We start from the raw sequence: 22,270 nt of genomic DNA, 5'->3' as shown, positions 1-22,270 counted from the left end.
CTAACATCAAGACATGGACTAATCCCATATTTTAACAAACTGAACGATTAGCAATTACATTTTTCACAAGAATAGGTAAAAAATAGGTAAGAAATGTCCACCAACAGAACAGAATCAATTGAATAAAGTTTTATTTTAGTCTGACACCATATTGAAAATAAACCTGAGAACAGAGTTGTTTTTTTTGTTGTTTTTTGATGCATTTAAAAGAAACAACAAAACAATGCCATAAAATGAAGAATAAATATTTCAGATTCTAGATTCCTAATCAAAAAAATCAATTTATCACTATCACTAATAGTGATAACCACACTTAACTTATGTACTTACATTATCCCAAATGTTTAAATCTAGAGAAATAAGCAATTTTAACCAGGAAATTCCTGTTCATCAATAAGGTGAGAACCAGACCTGTTATAAACCCAAATACACTCGAATTAAGTACATGAATTGTACTATTAAAGTAGTAATAAAGATGTTTGCCGTTGTGATGACCGTAGCGCACACAAAGTAGTAGCTGTTCCGTGCTCCAGCACAGTTAGCGCTCACACTGCAAGCGAACCGCGCTCAAGCCTAACCGAACTGTGCTCTGGCCCACCTCTTCAATGCGGGCCAGGGACGGCTAAACGAACCGCGCCTGGGCACGGAACAGAGTGATCACACTTGTCAAACAAACCGGGCTTTAGGGGTAAAATGTGCTCGGTTCAGAGCGCCAAGTGTGAGTACACCCTAAAATAGTGCTGTTTTACACCACATACGCTTGACCGGAAGAAGCGGAAGCGGCGACTGCGTCATAATAAAAGTCCTGCTGCTCTCGAGACGTTCGTCACGCTCGTCTCTCATTAGCAATCACTCCAGCAACCTTGTTTCTGCTTGCAGAGCACTCAGCCCTGCTCTGCTTCATACTACAGTAACGTTAATAATCTCATCCATGAACATGATTTCTGCCCGAGTCCCATCCCGATTCTTTTCCACCGGCTGTAGACATGAAGACAACACCTCCCATGATTCGTCATCAAGCTATGGCTTTATTTTGAATGACCTCTAGCGGAGAAAAAGTACATAGTGTGCCTTTAACAATGAGCAATACATTTTACAGTAGTTATTATTCTTTATTAATAATAGTTAAATGCAACTGTTCATTGTTATTTCATGTCAGCTCAGGTCAAATAATATTAACAGAAACAACTTTTAACTTTTAACTAATAATACATTAGTAAATGTTGAAATTAACAGCAATTAACACTGTGTCCTAACCAGATGCGATGCAATTTGACTGTAAATACTAGACGCGACGCGAAAATGAGAAGCGATAAAATCAATCAAAAACCACAGCCAATCAGAAGAGAGTATGGGCGGGCTCTCTCGGCAAGAGCACAGCAGACGCAATGGAATGGACAAGTACATAGTAAAATTCATAAATATTACACAATTTAACATTATTTAAAGTACATACGGAGTGACTGAACCAATCTTTGTCATAGAATACACTTGTTTGTTCGCATTGAGTTGACAGTTTGAACGTTCTTGTTCCCATTTATTTATTTTAAAGATCTGAGGTGAATTAGCCAGTGTTGTTTTCATTACAGTTAAAATGCTTTTAACATTAAATAAAGCACATAAACAGTACCTGATATCAATGCCATAATTGTGTTGTTGTTCCAGCCGCAACGTTACGGAGAAATAGAAACTGTTTCTAAAATAGAATATTTTAAAAATATAAAGAATATAAAGAAATATAATGAAATGTTTAAAGGTGCCCTTGATTCAAAAATTGAATTTACCTTGGCATAGTTAAATAACAAGAGTTCAGTACATGGAAAAGACATACAGTGAGTCTCAAACTCCATTGTTTCCTCCTTCTTATATAAATCTCATTTGTTTAAAAGATCTCAGAAGAACAGGCGAATCTCAACATAACACCGACTGTTACGTAACAGTCGGGGTGTACGCCCCCAATATTTGCATATGCCAGCCCATGTTCCCAACATTATGAAAGGCATTAGACAAGGGCAGCCAGTAACGTCTGGATCTGTGCACAGCCGAATCAACAGACTAAGTAAGCAAGCAATAACAACAGCGAAAAATGGCAGATGGAGCAATAATAACTGACATGATCCATGATAACATGATATTTTTAGTGATATTTGTAAACTGTCTTTCTAAATGTTTCGTTAGCATGTTGCTAATGTACTGTTAAATGTGGTTAAAGTTACCATTGTTTCTTATTGTATTCATGGAGACAAGAGCCGTCGTTATTTTCATTATTAAACACTTGCAGTCTGTATAATTCATAAACTCAACTTCATTCTCTATAAATCTCTCCAACAGTGTGTAATGTTAGCCGTTAGCCACGGAGCACTATCAAACTCATTCATAACCAAATGTAAACATTCAAATAAACACTGTACTTGCGTGATTAGACATGCTGCATGACGAACACTTTGTAAAGATCCATTTTGAGGGTTATATTAGCTGTTATAAACTTTTTTTATGCTGTTTAAGGCAAGCGCGAGCTCCATGGGCGGAGAGCACGAGCAATTAAAGGGCCAGCAGCCCTGAATTGGCTCATTTATAATGATGCCCCAAAATAGGCAGTTTAAAAAATGAATTAAAAAAAAATCTATGGGGTATTTTGAGCTGAAACTTCACAGACACATTCAGGGGACACCTTAGACTTATATTACATCTTTTAAAAAAAAAGTTCTAGGGCACCTTTAAAAATAAACAGCCTATTAATTCTTTAAGTAGCTTGTTAAGTATTGTAAGTATTTGGTGCTGTGATGAACACCAAAGTGAATGCAAAAATCTGAATGGTTGTTTGAAATATTTAAATGCTGTTCAGAAACAGAAAGTACTGCAGCTGCTTTGTTTACAGGGCTACCAAGGTAACGGCTGCATTTCTGCTCTTCCATAAACGCCATCTACTGTCAGAGAGTGAATGTGCATCTCCTTCACTTGTTTCGTTGCCATGCTCCTCATCGCATTCACATTCAATCTTATGCCTGATGAATGGCTTTGTTAATGTTTCTTAACTCATCACATTGACAGTTACGAATTACAATGAATCATGTAGCCTATATTTTCAACAAAAAAAAAATAGCGAAATGAAACAAAAGTTTATTCGCTTACATCCCTAAATATTTCTATCTGTCATTTAACATTTCTATTGTAAAACAGCTGACAAATATTAAATGTTGAGTTTAATCTCGCCCCTTTATGACCAAGGTGTCGCGCTGGAATTCATGATCAGCATTCAGCAGCTTCTGTGAACATAAAGCCTGCCTACTTTGATCTGATCTTATTTCACAACCTCTTTATAAGAAACATTGTGGGTACAGCCTTGCTCCCAGTATATGGTTACTTTCAGTATATAGCTGAAACTTTCTGTTTTATTTTAGCTTTCTATTCCTGTTTTCTTGAAAGTGCCAGAAAGCAATCTGGCAGAACTGGACTGTCAGGCATTTAACGGCTCCCTCAGCATCAGCTGAACTAGTGATGCAAACAACACCAATCCCCAACGGCTGCACTCACTCACTACCCACCTGTGACGTACATTGATTCACTGATGTTTCTAGCTAACAGAGCAATACCATATTAATGGGAATGCAAATAATCCTGCTCAAAATGTTCTGTGTATCTTTTATACGAAACAAGAACAGTCAACAACTAAAGATAATATCTTTCCACTGAGGAGGAAATGGTATTAACATCTGTTTCTGCCAATCTGCCAATCAATCACTGAGCTAAAACAATGATTCTAATTTCTAAACCCTACCAACTATGACTTTAAGAAGTTGATAATAGGGGCTTGACTAAAATAACTGAGCATTCTGCTCAAAAAGTCACATCTGCAGTGAGATTAAAATTTGGAAGTATATTTGGAAGAAACAGTCTGTTGACTTTCCATGCTTGTTTATCAACGTGCAATAACACACTGACGTAGTGAGTTATGGATGTATTATATAACGAAGTAAAAAAATCAGGGACCCTTCCCTCAAAATTTGTATTTGTGAAGCATGTTAGGTGAAAACAGCTTGACCGCTTGTGATCAGATCCCCCAAGATCTTATAATCAGGTGTAAACAGGGTCCAAAAATAATAGTGTGGTTGTGGATAAATTACCTTTTCACCACCAGGCTGAGAGTCTTGTGGGAGCCCTTGACTAGACAGATGGCCTCTTGTCTGTAGCCGGAGAGAGAAATGTCATTGATGTTGATGAGTTCATCTCCAGCCTGCAGTCTTGCGGTCGCGGCCTTACTGCCCTCTTCCACCTGTGACAGACAATACACTCAGGCTCAATCAAAACTGTTTCATGGCCATACATGACCTACAAATGAAAAGATCTATTCCAAGAGCACTCTCTTTGTTGTGAAACTGAAATCGAACAATGAAAATATCTGGACAAGCATTCACCTTTTGTAAATGACTTTAGCCTCTGTCAGATTATGCTTTGTTCTGATCGTTTGGCATTTCAAACTTAAATCAGTTTAGTGAAATCTCATCTTTACACATCCAATCCAAGCCACATTCAGTTGTTACTTAAAATCTGATTAAGTTTCAGTGTGAACGGTCACATACAATTGTTCTACCAGTCCGCTGATAGACGCCTGCTTTCAAACGCTTCCGCTTTTAAAACGCTTTTGTGCGTTGATCATTGTAGCCAATCACAGATGTATCTGATGAGTGCGTGAACACAATGGCCAATCAGAGGTGTTTAAGAATCCACTCAATAGCGCTCAAAGCATCACATTTTTAAAATTTCAGTATCGACTTGGTATCGAAATCAGTACTTTTGACAACACTAATACCCAATGTTCGGTAGTCCGTCACATTTTTCTCACTCTTTTTCCCTAAAAACTATATTGTACCCACTGTGTAGTGAATAATGAATGGACCAACCAGTTTCAAACACAGTACATGAAAGAATATGTAAAACACAATAATTACAACAACACTTGTTTTGATCCTTTCCTTTTTTTCCTCTTAGGAGTGCGTAATATCGACAAAAATCATTATTTTTTTGGGATTGGGATCATGAGACAATATTTTGCTAAGTGTGTTTTTGTGTTGGCCTGGTACATTGCCTGGTTTAGGCCTGTTATGGACAGCTCCTGAAGCTTTTCATATAGTTACAATTTGATTCGTTGATTCAATTTTGATTCAAGTGTTTTTATGAATGGGTTGTTGAATCATTCACACTTTGTTAACAAAAAAGGCAGATTCATTCAGTAACGAAACACCACAGTGTGTTGCTCTGTGTGAGCAACAGTTCTGCTCCTGCTTTGTTTGGAACTATTTTTGTTGCCATTCTAACTGTATTCTAATACACTGCATGATGCAGTAAATTTGTGGAGTCTCAAGGAGGTTATTTTTTTTACTACAGTAACCAATGTAGATATACTGGATATTGACTGTATGATCAAACAGATCTTGATTCTAAAGATCCAATTTGAAAAACAAATCAGATATATGTGCAGTGTGAACAAAGTCTTAGAGCATTTTCTAAACAACTGCATGCACTCCAGTGCTAAATACATTACTGTGGGTGTTTTAAATGACCAAATGAGAAAGGCATGTTCACCTTTCTAAATCAGCACGGGGGGCAAGTCATAAGCTTTCCACATCAGCACTTTACCTCCACAGCCGAGCTAGAAGCGAGTTAATCATAAATATTCTGTCATAAAGAGAAGATTTCAGGGAACATGTAGCCAAATAGGGGGTTTGGTTTAAAGTAAAGTAAATTCCTGACATGATATGTAATCCTGCTCTATCTTCCAGTAAACCAGTTATCTGCTATTTGAGTCTTTACCGCAAAGTTGATCACGACTGTTCGTTATTTACTTTGCAGGTATGTCTATTACTCATCAAACATGATCCTTTCTGGGGAGATAATATTCATACACAGGCATGCACTTTTATCATTACATGGTGCTATTAGCAACAGGTCAGCAGGTTTTAGAAGGTCAGCTTTAAGCTTAAATGGACAGCAAACACTGAGTGATAATTCATGCAAGCTTTATCACCAGCTGTGGCTAGATTCAAATGCCAATCGGCCCTATAATAAACCATCTTAGTGAGTATACGTGCTCGGTCAAGAATGCACAAATGTGGCCATTCCTTTGTTGTATGCAGTCTTCCCTGCATTTATTATTTTAACAGCAGCAGGACTCTGTGACATCCGGACTCGAGAGCCCCCCTCAGAGTTTATAAAACAAGGAAAACTTTAAGAAGGACGAAATAAGAAGCACTTAGAATAACCTCAAACGTTAATGTTAAACAGCTCGCCACTGGGTGCCCCCTCTGGCATTCCGCAACATACTGAGTGAATAAATGACTTAGAACAATGGAAATGTTCACAAGAGAGGTATCAGACCAACATAAGCATAGCAAACACTGCTGGATCATCAGGAATGAGGGTATGGTGGTATTTAATAGGAATGTGAGGTTAAAGCAAAGGTGAGAGTGAAAAAAGACAGATATTTTCTTCTCAGTATCGTACATATGCGTGATACAACATATCTGCAGAGTTCATGACAAGACTATGAAAATATGGTCTTGGACTTGAGTCTGGTCCCAAGTACTGCAACACTCATTACCAAATTCACATGTGTCATTAACATGGTACTTCGAGGTTTGTCAAAAAATACTGTGGTATTACCATGGTACATATCCAAAATATTGGGGTATAAATCCTTGGGACGGCAGCAAATCAATTTAATTCACAATTCACTGGTTGTGCTTGTGCATTCAAAAGTCAAATACAAAACTGTTTGATTTAATAAAATTCACCAGTTTTCAAGATTCAAAATTTTTGCAAATTCAAAACAATTTTATTCCATTCCATTAACAACAACTCTATGTAATTTTTTACTATGCATTTATAGGATACGTACATTACTATTCCAAATGTATCTTTAGTTATTTCTAAAGACTAGTAATAAGTCTTGTTATTTTTTTAGTTACTTTCTCTGATCAAGCTCTTTTTCGACTGTTTGGACATCTAGAAAATTGATTGTCCAAAGAAGAAAAGGTCAACGCTACCATGAGTCCTGTGTTGTGCAGTGAAGCATCCTGAGACCATCCATGTGTGGGGTTGCTTTTCATCAAAGGGAATAGGCTTTCTCACAATTCTGCTGAAAAAACTGCAGTGAATGAAGAATGTCCTCCAATGATCCAGGAGCCAATGATCCAATTTGGTGATGATCTGTGCATCCCAGTATGATGGAGCACTGTAAATATTGACTCTTTGCGTATATTTAAGCCAATAAAATGCCTTTAAATCTTATTAAATACTTATTGTTTTCCAGTACACCATAGAAACATGTGGAAAAAAATAAAAATAAAAATAAATGAAACAAAATTTATGTCACTGCCAATATTTTTGGCCATGGATGTATACTGTATAAATTAAAATATGTATGCATGGCACGTTCATAATAGCAGCTTGTAATGCCGTCCACTGAAGAGGTGCTTTTCTATGGCGATGAACTTCTATGTCAGGCTTGTTCAAATGGTGACAATTCAGCGGTTGATTTGCACATTTGAACTGGCGTTCGGTGCTGCTTTATAAAGGCAGCTAGCTATTTATGCACTTGATAACCAATATGTATTGGTATACTGGATCCATTCATTAGGTCTGTGTCATTAATATTAATCAAAGAACAAAAGAAAAAAAGAAAAATCACTCACTGTTTTTGACTGTATAACTTAGCTGTAGCTTCTGTAGCTTCAATACGAATCAAAGTATATATTAATTCAGTTAATTCTATGCAGTGTTTTTTTTTTACATTTGTTTATTTAGCACTGTTTATTTCATTTGTATTTTATACTGTATTTGTACTATTATTTGTAATTTGCATCTTTGTTCCCATTTCCTATAACAAAGATAAAATAAAGAAATAAAATGAAGTGAAATAAGATTCTGTCCCACCCCTACTTTGGCCTAAATGGTCTGTTTTTCTTCAATATCAATTTATCATCCAGCCCTACTCCATGGTATTTTTTTAAGTTCATGCCTCAAAGCAATACCATGGCTTTTTCTGACATCAATCCATCTATTCTCCAAATTGCTTATCCTCTCTATGGTCGCAGGAGGCTGGAGCCTGTCCCAGCATCTCAGGCTGCAGACGGGGAAACACCCTGGACAGGGAGCCAGTCCGCAGGGCTCACACACACGACGCACTCACATACACTAAAAAATGCTGGGTTGTTTCAACTCAATTTTGGGTCAAAACAACCCAGCAATTTTTAGAGTGTACACACTCTCACTCATACCTACCTACAGTAGGGCTGGGCGATAAAACGATAACGATATGTATCGCGATAGACACATGATCGATATCAATAAAAAATGTGTTCGATAAAACGTTCGATATTTTTTATTCTTCGTCGGAAGAAAACAGAGGTTGCGAAGCAAGTTTGGTTGCATTAACAAAGGCACTCGCTCTCTGGTAACCTAGTAACGTAGGGAGTGACACGCTAACAGCCAATCATGTAACAGTATCATGTTTGGTTGCACCATATTGTTGTCTCGTGCTGGTCTGCTGGATTCCTCTTCAGTAACCGGCGACTGATAAGCAGAAAATGAGTGCCGCAGCGAGCGAGGAAATTGTAAATAAAAGAGGAAAAGTCAGCTCGCCAGTATGGCAGTTTTTTGGATATTATAAGTCTGACTGTAGTCAGACCAATGTTGTCTGCAAATTATGCAAGACCATCGTCCCCGCCAAGACTGGTAATACCGCAAACTTGATGTACCAACTTAGCCGCGCTCACCCTTTGGAGCACAGCCATATTCAACCAACAACATCTGTAGCTGCATTATTATTTGCACTATTTTATTACACTTTATTAAGCATTTCTTACATTTTCTTTCATTTTGCACCTTAAATGTTAAGAGATAATTGTTAAGTGTTCATTGTGACTTTAGACTTATGTTTACATTTTAATTATTTGAGTTTTCCATGGTTGTTGACATTTCTGTCTTAATAACTGAGGGGATTATGATCAGAGGAAGGTTAAGTTTAAAATAAAAATGTTTAAATGTAATATATTTTTCTCCTGGTCCTTATTTTAAATGGGTCGTAAAAAATATAAATAATTATCGATATCGACCGATATGAAACATTGATATCGTGATACAGTTTTCAGCCATATCGCCCAGCCCTAACCTACAGGCAGTTTTTTTTTTTTTTCCTATCCTGCATATCTTTGGACTATGGGAAAAAAACTGTGTACCTGGAGGAAACCCATGCTGACAAGGGGAGAACCTACAAACTCCTTTTTCTGACATGTATCATAGCATTCTTTGCAATATCTAAGTACCATGGTAATGGCACCACTGTGTCATGTGCTAACCACACCACTATAGCTCCAACACCAGGTGGTATTTCTAAGGAATTTTTCAAGAGCTTGAAATAAGCTCCATGACCTAGCAGTCTCTGCGAGGGGTCTGCAGCACGGGGTTGGGGTGAGGGAAGGATGTGGCACAGTAGAATGTGGGAGTTCTGCTGACTAGTGTCCTGTGCTCTATGCTGACAGAGCACTGAGGTTTACAGCTACTGACTATCCCACTGCGACCAACACACACACACATATATACAAACTTCTCAAAGTACAAATGTTCATTCAAGAGATATCACCTCTCCACAATGGTGCTATTGTCAAATCTTGGAAATAAGAGTACGTACAATACACACCGGGAGCTATAACAGGACTCTGTACAGAACAATAATATGACTAAGAGGTTTTTTTGTTTCCGCTAAACTGGATCGCACACTTAAGAATTTGAGTCAACTCCAGCTACAACAGAAGTGTTCAATTGTACAGATTAAGCTCTTTTGAATGAACATTGTATCCTAGCACAAACAAAAGAGCATGGGCTCCTTGCGGCTTAGCATAAAGAATGCAACTAAATTCCTGCCCCTCCAGGCAATAAAATAAAGCTTCAGCCTGCAAAAGATGTTCAAAAAGATTTCAAGAAAAGTTTGCTGCAAGCACATTCCATATATCGAGAGGTGTTCTGACGTAGAACCCGGAAGCACTGCACTGTGTTTACTATGTGAACAGCGAAGGAGACTGACATGGAAGAGAAGAAATTGTTGAATTAAGTTACTATTTTTTTTTTTTTTTTGTGCACAAAAAGTATTCTTGTCGCTTCATAACATTGAGGTTGAACTACCATAGTCACATAAACTATTTTAACGGTGTCTTCACTACCTTTTTGGGCCTTGAAAGTGATAATAACATTGCAGTCTATCATCGGAGGTCAGAAAGCTCTCAGATTTCATCAAAAATATCTTAATTTGTGTTCCGAAGATGAACCAAGGTCTTAAGGGTGACATGAGGGTGAGTAATTAATGACAGAAATTTCATTTTTGGGTGAACTAACCCTTTAAGCTATAGAAGTTTTTGTGCATTTGCATTATACTCAAGCTACTGTCAAATGTGCATTTCTAAGAGACAAAACATGTAATAATATTTTGTGAAATGTTCACCTGTTTGGCAAGTGTTTGTCATTTTCTGATGATAAAACCACTTTCAACCGTCTGTTTTTTACAACTTTCGTTTAGAATAAAAAATATGCCCTTTAAACTTGAAAGAAATAAAGATTTGACATTTATGCTGATAATATAAACTAATATGAAAAATTGTATTGTGATCATTTTTTGGCCATATCGTCCAGCCGTAGTTCTCGCTACCTATTTCCAGAGAAAGAACTGTTGAATTAAGTACTTTAAAACATTTGTCTCATTTTGTCTTACGATCAATAAAGTGCAGTCAAAAGTTTTATATTGTACTGTTGTTTCTGATCCATTTCAAATTCAAATATTTTGAATCAAATGTAATGTTGCGATTCATCTCAAAGCTGGTTCGGTTTTTTAATTGCCTTTTAATTTTTTAAATTTAACATGTAAAGGATTTTTTTAATTGCCTACAGAAGAAAAGAATATAAAAAATATTTCCAGGCTGCTTATAAAGGGTGACAACTGTTGTGCTCTTCCCTTTACACCACAAATGGCTGTTGCCTCCATATCTAAGGACGGCCTACACAAGTGGTGTGTTTCTTTAAACAAACACCATTATTTTCATAGCAGCCTTTGGCAGTTTGGAGCGCTCTAAACAATGAATGCGTGTGCATATGTGTGTTTGTATTGAGCAAGTGCTCAGGAAAGATAAGAGCAAAGGTCTTGAAATACTTCAAAACATGTAAAGTGAGGTTAAATACTCTTTCCTGATACTTCTTATTCTGAACATGAACAGACATGTACTGCTGAGTTAAAAGTCAAGCTCTTTTAAAACAAATACTAATGAAAGCTTGCGTTCCTGACACTCCTCAAGTGAAGTAACTATCATGTAAAAAAAAAAAAAAAAAAAAGATCATTAACAGACTTTTCCTCTGACGGCTTTCACTATGTAGGTGAAGAGCCGTCCGCATTAAATTTGCTCTTAACAGGTCGGGGCATGAAAGACAACTGACGAATCCTATTGTCGGCAAATAGGTTTACCAGCGCGCATTTAATGGCTGCCCTTTTGGGGTCTGTGTGTTGAAAGAATGCATAAACAAATGAAAAACAAACCCAGGCGGCGTGTGAAAGGCTACACAGTGTATGCATCCAGTGTAAAACAGGATTATCAGAGTTTATTGAAACTGAGATTTTAAAATAAATGCGATGAAGACCTTTGGCAAATAAACAGTAGGAGAGGAATGAATGGAATTTTAATTCGTTCCATTTTTCTGTATAAATACTTGATTTAAATAAAGCTGCTTCCTGCAGCCCACTTTTACCTAATGTATAGACAAATAAGGTAAAAACAAATAGGCTTTCTTTTAAGAGTTTGCAATCAATAAAAGACAAAACACTTTTTTCCCCTAACAACTGCATGGCAATGCAATAAAAACTACTAAACAACCTGGCAACCATCCACAACACCCTAGCATTCATCTTCAGGAAAAAAATAAATTGTATAGGGTACAACGGGGCAAAAGATGCACTGGGGTAAAAGGAACATTTGACTTTATTCTCTTTTGAACCACTAGATTTCAAAGATTTCAGCACTTTTCTTAACAACCGCTTTTGATGATGCAAGTGAAAATTTGCCTTATCCTAGACGCGATCGCGGACAGCAAAGTTGATTCTGCGCTAATTTGATCTAATATTTAATGATTGTTTTAAATTTTGAAGATTTATGTAGCAAATGAGAATCGATAAAATTGTCTATATTTTGAGACAAAGGTCTTCTTAACGTTTTTCAGTTTTGTTCAAGGTAATTAAAGCAACAGTTTTTCCAATAACAGAAGAATATGTAAAAGTATGGTATTTAGGGTAAAAGGCACCCCTGCTGTTGGGGCTATGATAATAAACAGCTGGCTGACTTGTCCATTTGTTGACATGAACTGGTTAGATTCAGTTGGTAAATATCATATCAAGTTGCGTGTCCATTTATAATGACACCATCGTATATAGTACATTGTGTATAGATACACACACACACACACACACACAAACAGGTTAAAATGACCTCACTTTTGTGCGGAGGAATTATTTTAAGAATTTAGTGAGACCATAATGCTCTCATCCTTCACTTACAAAGAAGCCCAGGTTACTTTAATCCATTCTAAATTCATTCCAGATGCTGTATCATGCAAGTCCAACAGGCCTCAGGCTGTCAAAGATAATTCAGTACATTTGGATAATCAAGCAAAGCTTCAACATTCCAGTGCTGTTCCTGGCACTGCCAGTTTGCCTCAAGAATCTCAGAGAAATGTAGTGAAACAATCCACTGAAAAACAGAGTGAGCAAAGAAAATCAAGTAAATTAAATACACTGTAACTACTGCTACTTAATCTGCAATCAGTCTATTATCTCTGATCATTTAACTTCTGTAGCTGTCCCTTGTTTATATTCTTTATGTTTAGCTTTTTCCCTTTTGAGGCTTAATAAATCTCAGAGAACAGACAGCTTATGAAACATGCCTTTTCTTTCTTAACACTTCTTCTCAACAAATTCTCATTATTAACATATATCTGTCACTTGATGTATGCCTAAAGGTTTGGATGAAATCCAGACCATGACAACTACATGTCTACTTTCAAAGTAGTACAATAAGTAATAAGAAGAAATAATTGTTGAACATATTTCACAAATCTCTGAAATGTACAGTATATAGCAATCATAGAAAACTCAATTTGCATATCATCAATCCTAAATAGTATATGAGAAATGAAAGTTCAGAACAGTAAGCCAACAGGTTTTTTTTTTTTTTTTTTTTGAGCTAATAGTAACACAACCACTTGCACCATAAAAGAGGAAATGAGGAGGAGATTCACTTTCGAAGTTTTCAATTTAATAAAAGTGCTCAAGATGTACTATGTACTATTCCATCACAACTGAAACATACTTCTACAATGTGGTACAAACAAATGAATTAAGATGTACCACGTTTACAACTGACTTTTGTTTGTTTAGTTTTCATAGATAACCAAATATTTAGAAAAAACTGAAGATAAGTGCTCCATACAAAATTGGTACTTGGAAGAGATTTATGTCATACTTGGTAAAGGTCATTCATTTGTTTTGTCTATGGCACTTGTACAAGAACAGGAAGGTCAAAAACACAGATATGCCAAGAATAAAAATGGACTCACTACTAATGTTGCAATATGATGACAGTCGAGTACACACAAACTGTGGAAACCAACAGAATAAATGAATAAATCGATAGAGGTGAGTAGTTTGCCAAGTATGATAGTTCTGGGTTCAGTCTTCAACATCTTTAGATATGAGGTCTCCTGCATCAGCAAAATAATGTTTTTGAGAAAGGAAGTGCACTACAACTCTAATAAAGTGATAGATCATCAGTGTTTATGGCTTGAGCTGCGAATGAACCCTAAATCCCAGGTAGCAGCGACTTGAACAAACATGGTTCCTGAGAAATTACACCAGCTTTGCACCCTTGAGCAAAGAACACACAGTAAGCTCAGATTGTTCCAGAGATATTGGGAGCTATACTGAATTTTCCCATGAGAACCAAATTCTAAAGCAATCAATCAATCAATCTATCTATCTACACAGCAAAACACTCAAGACACCTTGACTATAATCTGTCTGATATAATAAAAGAAACCTTGATTAAAACAAAGACAACTAAGCCTAAATCTAAAAAAAAAAACTGGTGCAAAGGTTCATTTATGGCAAGATTTGCCATCATATGATCCAGTAAGAACAACAAGTGACTTTAAGAGCATCAACGAGGGGGGTAAAAAGCTTCAGTACATTATTAACCGCTCTTACCAATTCCTGAAGTGTGACGGGGTCTGCAGGGCTTACAGAAACGTTTCTTGATGAATAAATGTCCAGAGATGTGAAAAACCACAGATCTACTCAGTCTTCAAACCATCCTCTGAAAGACTGTGTGCTAACAAATCGAAGACTTCCATGAACTGACCTTACTTAAAGTTTTAGCTCCTTAAAGACCCCAGTAATGGCAGGAATTTACTTCTGAAAGTCACATGAACATCAAAACTACTGTATGTAGGGTGGCCACCAGAGTTTTAGAAATGGTCACATTCTCTCTTAAATAAAATTCTCTATAGCTAATCTTTGAGCTAAAATTGGCTAAAAGAAACATGCACTTAATGGAGAACATTAGGTATCCCATGCTCAAAGTAAGAGAAACCAGTATTCTTTCCAAATTTATCTGCAAGGTCCTTCAGAGTTGATAAGTAACCAGAAAAGCACACACACAAAAAAAAGTTTCGGTCACTGTTTCTGAAAAAACACTTGCAAGAGACCAAAGTGCCATTTCCACAGCCATAGCTTAGAATGTACGGAAAATTTAAACTACAACATACTCATATTAATAGATGTTGATTTAAAGTCACATTCTAAACTGCAATTGTTGTTGGACAATGGACACCCTTTCAAGGAATCACAATGCAGAAAGGTGTAACTGTGTTTCGCAAATTTGTTGCTTCAGTATTAGTAGATAATATTTTCATGTTTCTATGGCATACAAGAAAACAATGATAAGCATTTCATATGTTTTAAAGGCTTTTATTGACAAAAACATTTAATATATGCAAAGAGTCAGTATTTATGGTGTTGACCCTTTTTCTTCATAACCTCTGCAATTCACTCTGGAATGCTGGATATCAGCTTCTGGGCCAAATCCTGACTGATGCAGATTCATTCTTGCCTTATTAGAGATTAGAGTTGACTTCTGCTTGTCCACTCGCCTTTTGAGGACTTGACCACAGGTTCTCTATGGGATTAAGATCCGGGGAGTTGCCTAGCCACGGATCCAAAATTCAATGTAACGTAACTACGAGCCACCTCATTATCACTCTTGCCTTCATCACCAAATTGCTCCTGGATCATTGGAAGAAGTTGCTCTTGCAGGACATTTTGATTCCATCCTTATTCAAGGCAGTGTTTTTGGGCAGAATTGAGAGAGTCCCTTTGATGAAAAACAACTCCACACATAAATGTTCTTTTGGTGCTTCACTGTTGGCATAACACAGGACTCATGGTAGTGTTGACCTTTTCTTCTCCAGACATTCGATTTTCTAGATTTCACAAACAGTCGGAAGGGGGCTTCATCAGAAAAAACAACAACTTTGCCCTAGTCTTCTGCTGTCCAATCCTTGTACTTCCTTCTGTCCTTGAGGTTTTTCCTTGGAGATAAGTGGCTTTTTTGCTGCCCTTCTTGACACCAGGCCATTGACCAAAAGTCTTCGCCTCACTGTGCGAGCAGATGCCCACCTGCTGCCAATACTGAGCAAGCTCTGCACTGGGGGTGACACGATTCCGTAGCGGACTCGTCAGGAGGAGACAGTCCTGCCGCTTGCTGGACACTCTGAGCCGTTCTGAAACAGCTGAACCTCTCTCCTTAAAGTTCTTGATGATCTGGTAAATGCTTCTTTCAGGTGCAAAATTCTTTGCAGCAATTTCCTTGCATGTGGGACCATTTTGATGCAAAGCGATGATGGCTGCATGTCTTTCTTTGGAGGTAACCATTGCTAATACAAGAACACAATTCTTCGCTCCTTTTGTAGCAATCGATCTGCTCTTATAATCCAGTCAGAATGATAGTGTGATTTCACCTGACAAGTACTTGTTCACACTTTCCAATTACTAAAATAATGTTAGCTAGTCATTTTGTGCCAGGGCCAAAAAAAAAAAGTGTGTTTTTGTGATAAAGTTTTTGGCCAATGAAGCATTTTGCAATCATTTAAAATACATCCGATTACTCTGTGCAATAACCAAGAAACAATGTGAATCAACATCACAACAACTGAAGCAGCAAACTTTGCAAAACACAAAATTTATGTCACTAACAAAACTTTTGGCCACACCTGTACAGCATTTTACATTCATCATGTGACAGTAAAGACTTTCACAGTGTAAAAATTATATTTCAAATAAATGCTGTTCTTTTGAATGTTCTAATCAAAGAAAAAAAATGATCACTGTTTCTACAAAAATATTAAAGCAGCATAACCGTTTTAAACATGTATCTTGAGAACCTAATTAGCATATTAATTAGGGCTGCACGATATATCACATGAGATTGTCACGCGCATTTCGTCAGTAAAGCCGGTTCCCTGATTACCGCTAAATCGCCATCACTTGCTTTCAAATGGAGCGGCATTTAATAGACAGAGCCGTAGTTCACTGACAAGCTACGCAATATCGCGTTCATTATCTGTCTATTAAATGCCGCTCCATTTGAAAGCAGGTGATGGCGATTTAGCGGTAATCAGGGAACCGACTTTACTGACGAAATGCGCGTGACAATCTCATGCGATATATCGTGCAGCCCTAATATTAATAATGGAATAATGACTGCTAAAAATGTAACTTTGCCATCACAGAAATAAATTACATTTTAAAATATATTGAAATAAAAAGAGTTATTTTAAATTGTAATATTTCACAATATTTTTGATCAAATAATGCAGCCTTGGCGAGCATGATAGTTTAATAAATCTGTAATAATACAGACTTATTAAACTCAGGTGGAATGACACATGACTGAAAATTTAGTAAATTAATAGAAAAATATTTATGCTATAAAATATATTTATTTAAATTAAATAAATAAAATATATAATACAATTATTTAAAACTTTCTGGTATTCATAATTATAATGTGCAACTTTGTGCATGTAATACAACTCTGATGCATAGCTCATCTTATGTCAGTAGTACAGGGTGGGAAAACGTTTCTACAGCATTCAATCTATCCTGTTTTATCCTTCAAACATTAAAGCTATATTGGTCATAAATAGTTTATATGGCTTTTGAAAGATGGGGACTATGTGATACTTGGATGATCTGATTTGACCAAACGTGTTCAGGTTGAAAACCCCTGGATTAGACCATTGCAACTCAAGCATTCCTTCTATTTGCATAGGTTCAGCCATGGTATAAAGTTTTGGTTTTCCTTTAAATTCTCACAACATAATGCTTGTCCAATCAAACAAGTGTACTCTCTTTACTTTAAATAGCTTTTTCTGTGAGATACTATGTCTCATGACATAATCTCCGATACTGTCAAATAACAACAGATTTATAGGCTAATTCGGTGTACAAACCCTAAGGGTCAAAGGCTGATGACTAGATTAAGATAAACTGTTCTGGTGCCCTATGTGAAATAAATTTAAAAACGGTCTGTTTCTCAACAAAGGGATTGCAGTTTGATGGTTGTGAATTAGACTGAAAGGTTAGGCATTGTGCATGTCTATCTGCTGAGATGCTGTCTGTTCTTCCTGGACCAAAAAGAAGTTGCTTTGCTTGAATTGTCCATATTTTAAAACCAGCACTTTCTCCTTAAACTTCTCTCTTTTGTGCATGTTACTTTCTTGTGCGAACTTAATGATTCCAAAAGAAGAAGAAGAAAAAAAAGATTTTTGCGTTGGCCGGGAATCGAACCCGGGTCAACTGCTTGGAAGGCAGCTATGCTTACCACTATACCACCAACGCGCTGCGAAAATCGCGGCACTATGCAACCTCACCAGACTGAAGCGATACTATTTCAATAGTAATATAAAATTGATGTGAAAAAAATCAAATAAATATTCGAAGAGGAATATGAATATTAGAAATACAGTTTAACCCTTCATAATTCTGAATCAAAAATCAAATGATATTGTTTATATTATTATTACCTTACTTTCATTAAACCAAATATAATCATTTAAAATATTATTATATTTAGTTTATATATAATTTATATAGATTTGCCAACATTTTCTTAAGAAACTGGGGGGTTTTGTACACTATAAGTTACACAGAGGTCTCTCTCTCTCTCAAACAACAATGCTCAGGTTAGATAAACAGTCCTGAGGTCACTGTCCAACATAGTCGACGCATGACTTACCTTGGTTATAAGAAGAGGCTCTCCGTGCTCCAGTCCACCTCTAAGGGTAAAACCCCATGGTGCTCCCCCAGAGAGGGTCACATCCACTACTTTCCATCCCTCACCATTACCATGATGTTCATCAAAACTCCCAGATCTGTCTGAACTGTAAAAGATCCTGTGGTCTCCTTCGGGAAAGCCGGAGTATTGGTTGATAGTGTCCATTTCATACACAACCTCTCTCTCAACCAACAGAATATGGCAGTCTTTTGTGTTTAAAAGCAAAAACCGAGGTGGATCAATTCCAAAAGTCAAAATCCTACATAGTCTTCCACATTAACAGCAGTTGTTAACGTTAATCCACAAGAACATCACATGAACCTCTCTTGGATATTCTGTTGCGTTGTTTCTTCGTCTAAACGAGGCATCATTTAAGAACGCTACTTAATGAAATGGAGTGTAAATTCACAAAACAAGCTTCCCAACTAAAACAAAATAGTTTTGTTTTAATTCCTGAAACAAAGTGCGATTAACAAAAATGTTAAGTCTTGTTTGTTTATGGTTTATCTAACCCGTTTCTTTATGTTAGCATTAGCCAAATGATTCAGTTTAAGTTTGTCTCGCCATTAAAATCAAGTGTTTCCTACAATAATAATAAAAAACGCTCGCTCACTGACTGACTGTCGATAACGCAACCGTCCGGATTCAAGTCGTAAACCAGAAATACTGATTAGTCATACGGGTTTCGCTGTGTTCATAGTGAAGGTTGTGCTCTTCCAGTCCTGTGGTAAGTGTGAGTACCGGTGGAGCTAGTCAGCTAACCGCGAGTCCTATTCAATCAACAAGTGGATGAACACCGTACTTTACATCTCTTCCCTGAACCACATTATAAGTTTTCCAACTGTTGTACGAACCGAAATAAATACATTTCTCTCTTAGTTTTTATTCTAACGCAAAATGTCCTCGGAGATGAGACACAAAGGCTGCAATGCTTGATGGCAGAAGGCTGATCTGTTGGGATACTGTGGATTAACAAGACTCAATCTACCTGTGTGCGCTCGTCACTAACTATGAAAAGAGAGCAGCAGCGACCTCTACTGTTCACTGTGTGTGGCCGCACTATTTTGCAAGCGCTTACTATAACAATGCGCTTTGAAGTAATTTATCGAAATAGTAAAAGATTGGTTTGTATAGTGACTTTAATAAAACGATGTTAAAGTGCTTATAATTTGATACGGGTTATTTTCAAAATATGGTGACAAATATGTCCCTTGATATATTAGCCATGAAAATTAATATTCAACAAAGTCCAAACAAAAGGCACCACAACCTTAAATTTTATTTAATAATACGAATAAAAACTAGGAATGTGCCAAGTACCTGAAAAATCTCTGTCAAAATCAGGTGTTGTATATGTAAAAAAATTCATTTATTTATAAACTCCAATATACATGTGTAATATACACGCGGTTTTATATTGTTTAATGTTAGTGAAAATATTTCTAAATAAATAAATCTTAGAAAATGAATCTTTTATAAAAACTTGTGTTAAAATAATATAATGAATTATTGACCAAAATAGGCAAAAAATGATGAAGAAAGCAAAAAAAAAAAAAAAAAAAAATGTATGAATGTAGTGAATAATGTATTCTTACAAATCGTATTTCTTATAATAAAAACCTCATAAAACATAAATCAATAATGCATGCAACATGACATCTCTTCCCAGAGAGGGCACTCATGGGTATCTTTCCATTGATTCCTCTGTCCTGTACATGATTTAAAGTTCTATGAAAACAAGTTCCCAGTGGACATAACAAATCAGTGCATTAGATTCACTTTGTTTCATTTTTCTTTTTTTGCCAAATGGTTCTTGTACAAGTAATTGTCATGCTTAAGTAATTCTGAAAGCATGCTATGTCTCAGAAGTATAGGCATGCAGATTGATCAGCCCAAGTTCTTGGTAAAAAAAAATATATAAATAAAAATTAATCAGCTTTTGCTTGCTGATGGCACATATACCTAATTTAGATTAATGCAAAGAAAAATAATCAGCTTTGTAGCTTGCAAAGCAATAGTAAGACAATCCTCTGTGCTTGCCATAGAGAACCACATTTTTTCAGAACACACACATACACTCTCTCTGTGTAGGCCTTCTGTTGAGCCTACATTAAAAACCTAATAGTCTCTCAATACAAGTCTATTGGCAGCTCAACCTACCTGTTAAAGGTACACTCTGATGCACAGAGATTGACTGTAGAAATGTACAGTTCACAGTCATCCATAATTCGTTTAAGAACAATCTGGTTTCGTTATAAAGCGTTTACATTTTTAGTTAATTTCATAACATCTTTATTTTAGGCTACACTACATTTAAACTCAATTAAAGCTCAGCATGTGTTTGTTGATTTTAAAACGAATAATGAAAACATACAGAATTATGAGTAAAGCGAGCGATGAAGATTACTAATGCAGCACCAATATGACTCACCCATTTATTTATTTTTGAAGATTATTAGGGATGATTCCTAATATAAGCCTACTATATTTTCATGGGTTGACATCTGTGGTTAAGTTGGCATGAATATTTCACAGTATAGAGATTAGTTAAAAAAGAAACACTGCCTAAGAAACTATCTAAGAAACTTGATTTATGTCATCTTGGAAGATCTTGGACTATAAACAGAGAGTCCATCACAGAAAGGTACAGCAGAACCTCCGCCTTTAATAGCACTGAGTGAGAAAAGCAAACAAGCAAGACTATCTACTGTAGTTTCCTTGTCACTGACAGCAGCTGAAAAGCAAAAGAGCATTTACACATTCAGCAACAGGTCATTAGAGACCTCTAAACCAGTAGTTCTTCTCATCAGCTCTCCCCATGCTAGCATAAAAAGAAATAGTTCTGCAAATTACCCAAATTGCCACACGAATTACCACATGAATGAATAATGAGGTATTATTATACATTAGGATTAGAAACTAGTAGCCTATTTCTATGTTGAAGTAAATAAATTCAGGTTCCACAAGCTCATTGGTAGTTCCATTGGCAGAACACATCTTGAATGGCAGGCAAATTTCTTCTAATAAGTGTCTGCCAAATATATAAATGTATAAATTAACTAGTGATATCAGTAAACGAGACCGAAGTGAGATGGAAGACTTGGTAAATACTATGTGATTCTACATGTTCAAAGTCACTATGAAATCAAAGGTGACCTTTCTTATTTGTTTATGCAATTTTGCAGTATTTATTACTATAAATGACTTACCCGTGCATATTATTATTTTTTATTATTAATGTGCCCTCGTATTTTTTAATTAAAATAACTTCCCCTCCCACTTGCAGCGACATTTCTTCTCTTCTCTGACGAAGAGTTTAATGGCTCGAAGGCGGGACAATCCGTCACTGATCAAACCACAATGATCCAATCGATTCCAGATGGACAAAATTAAGTCCCGCCCTACAGTTTTTCTTGTTCAAGAAGCCGTTTAATACAGATATAAATCACAATAGGGAAGAAAAGACTATCCCAGCTTCAGTTTCATGCTTTTACACTTTTATTATGCTTACATTATGGTGTCCATATAAATAAATATGTTTGGCACACTTTACTTTTATTTACAATGTAACAAACAGCTTTGGTATGTGAATCACATGCTGTTCACACTAATTAATTTTCATATCAATGTCAAAAGTATAAAGATGTCCTCCCGATCTCATCAGACAATGGCAGAGCTGAGAGGTGAGCATGGTGTACTGCCATGGAAACTTCACAACCAGACTTACTTTTGAAAATGTTTATTGTTTTATTTATTTATTTATTGGTTGTTTCTTCAACCATATAGAATCAATGTATTCAATGAGTCTTAAAGCAGTTCAGTTTTGAGCCAAATCACTCTGACTGCAA

General features: G+C 36.4%; 1 protein-coding gene and 1 non-coding gene across 5 annotated transcripts in view; both read right to left on the bottom strand.

Moving 5' to 3' along the window:
* Window positions 1-19,405, bottom strand: part of shroom2a (shroom family member 2a) — a 52,475-nt gene extending 33,070 nt beyond the window's left edge. The window contains exons 1-2 of one of the 4 annotated variants that reach the window (XM_048199821.1): window positions 18,384-19,405; window positions 4,125-4,273 (exon numbers count right to left, since the gene is read on the bottom strand). In XM_048199821.1, coding sequence (XP_048055778.1) covers window positions 4,125-4,273; window positions 18,384-18,587 — 353 coding nt within the window. In that variant the 5' untranslated portion in view covers window positions 18,588-19,405. Of the gene's footprint in view, window positions 1-4,124; window positions 4,274-14,293; window positions 14,673-18,383 lie in introns of those variants that run through there. The other 3 variants (XM_048199812.1, XM_048199818.1, XM_048199819.1) reach the window with 3 other exon arrangements.
* trnag-ucc lies at window positions 17,915-17,986 on the bottom strand. The gene has a single exon. It is a non-coding gene; the product is annotated as a tRNA-Gly (tRNA).
* Window positions 19,406-22,270: the final 2,865 nt, after the last annotated feature.

Source organism: Megalobrama amblycephala, linkage group LG8 (genome assembly GCF_018812025.1).
Source record: "Megalobrama amblycephala isolate DHTTF-2021 linkage group LG8, ASM1881202v1, whole genome shotgun sequence".
Classification (NCBI taxonomy): Eukaryota; Metazoa; Chordata; class Actinopteri; order Cypriniformes; family Xenocyprididae; genus Megalobrama; species Megalobrama amblycephala.
The sequence above is the reverse complement of the archived record's forward strand: the minus strand, read 5'-3'. Positions and strand labels throughout refer to the sequence as shown.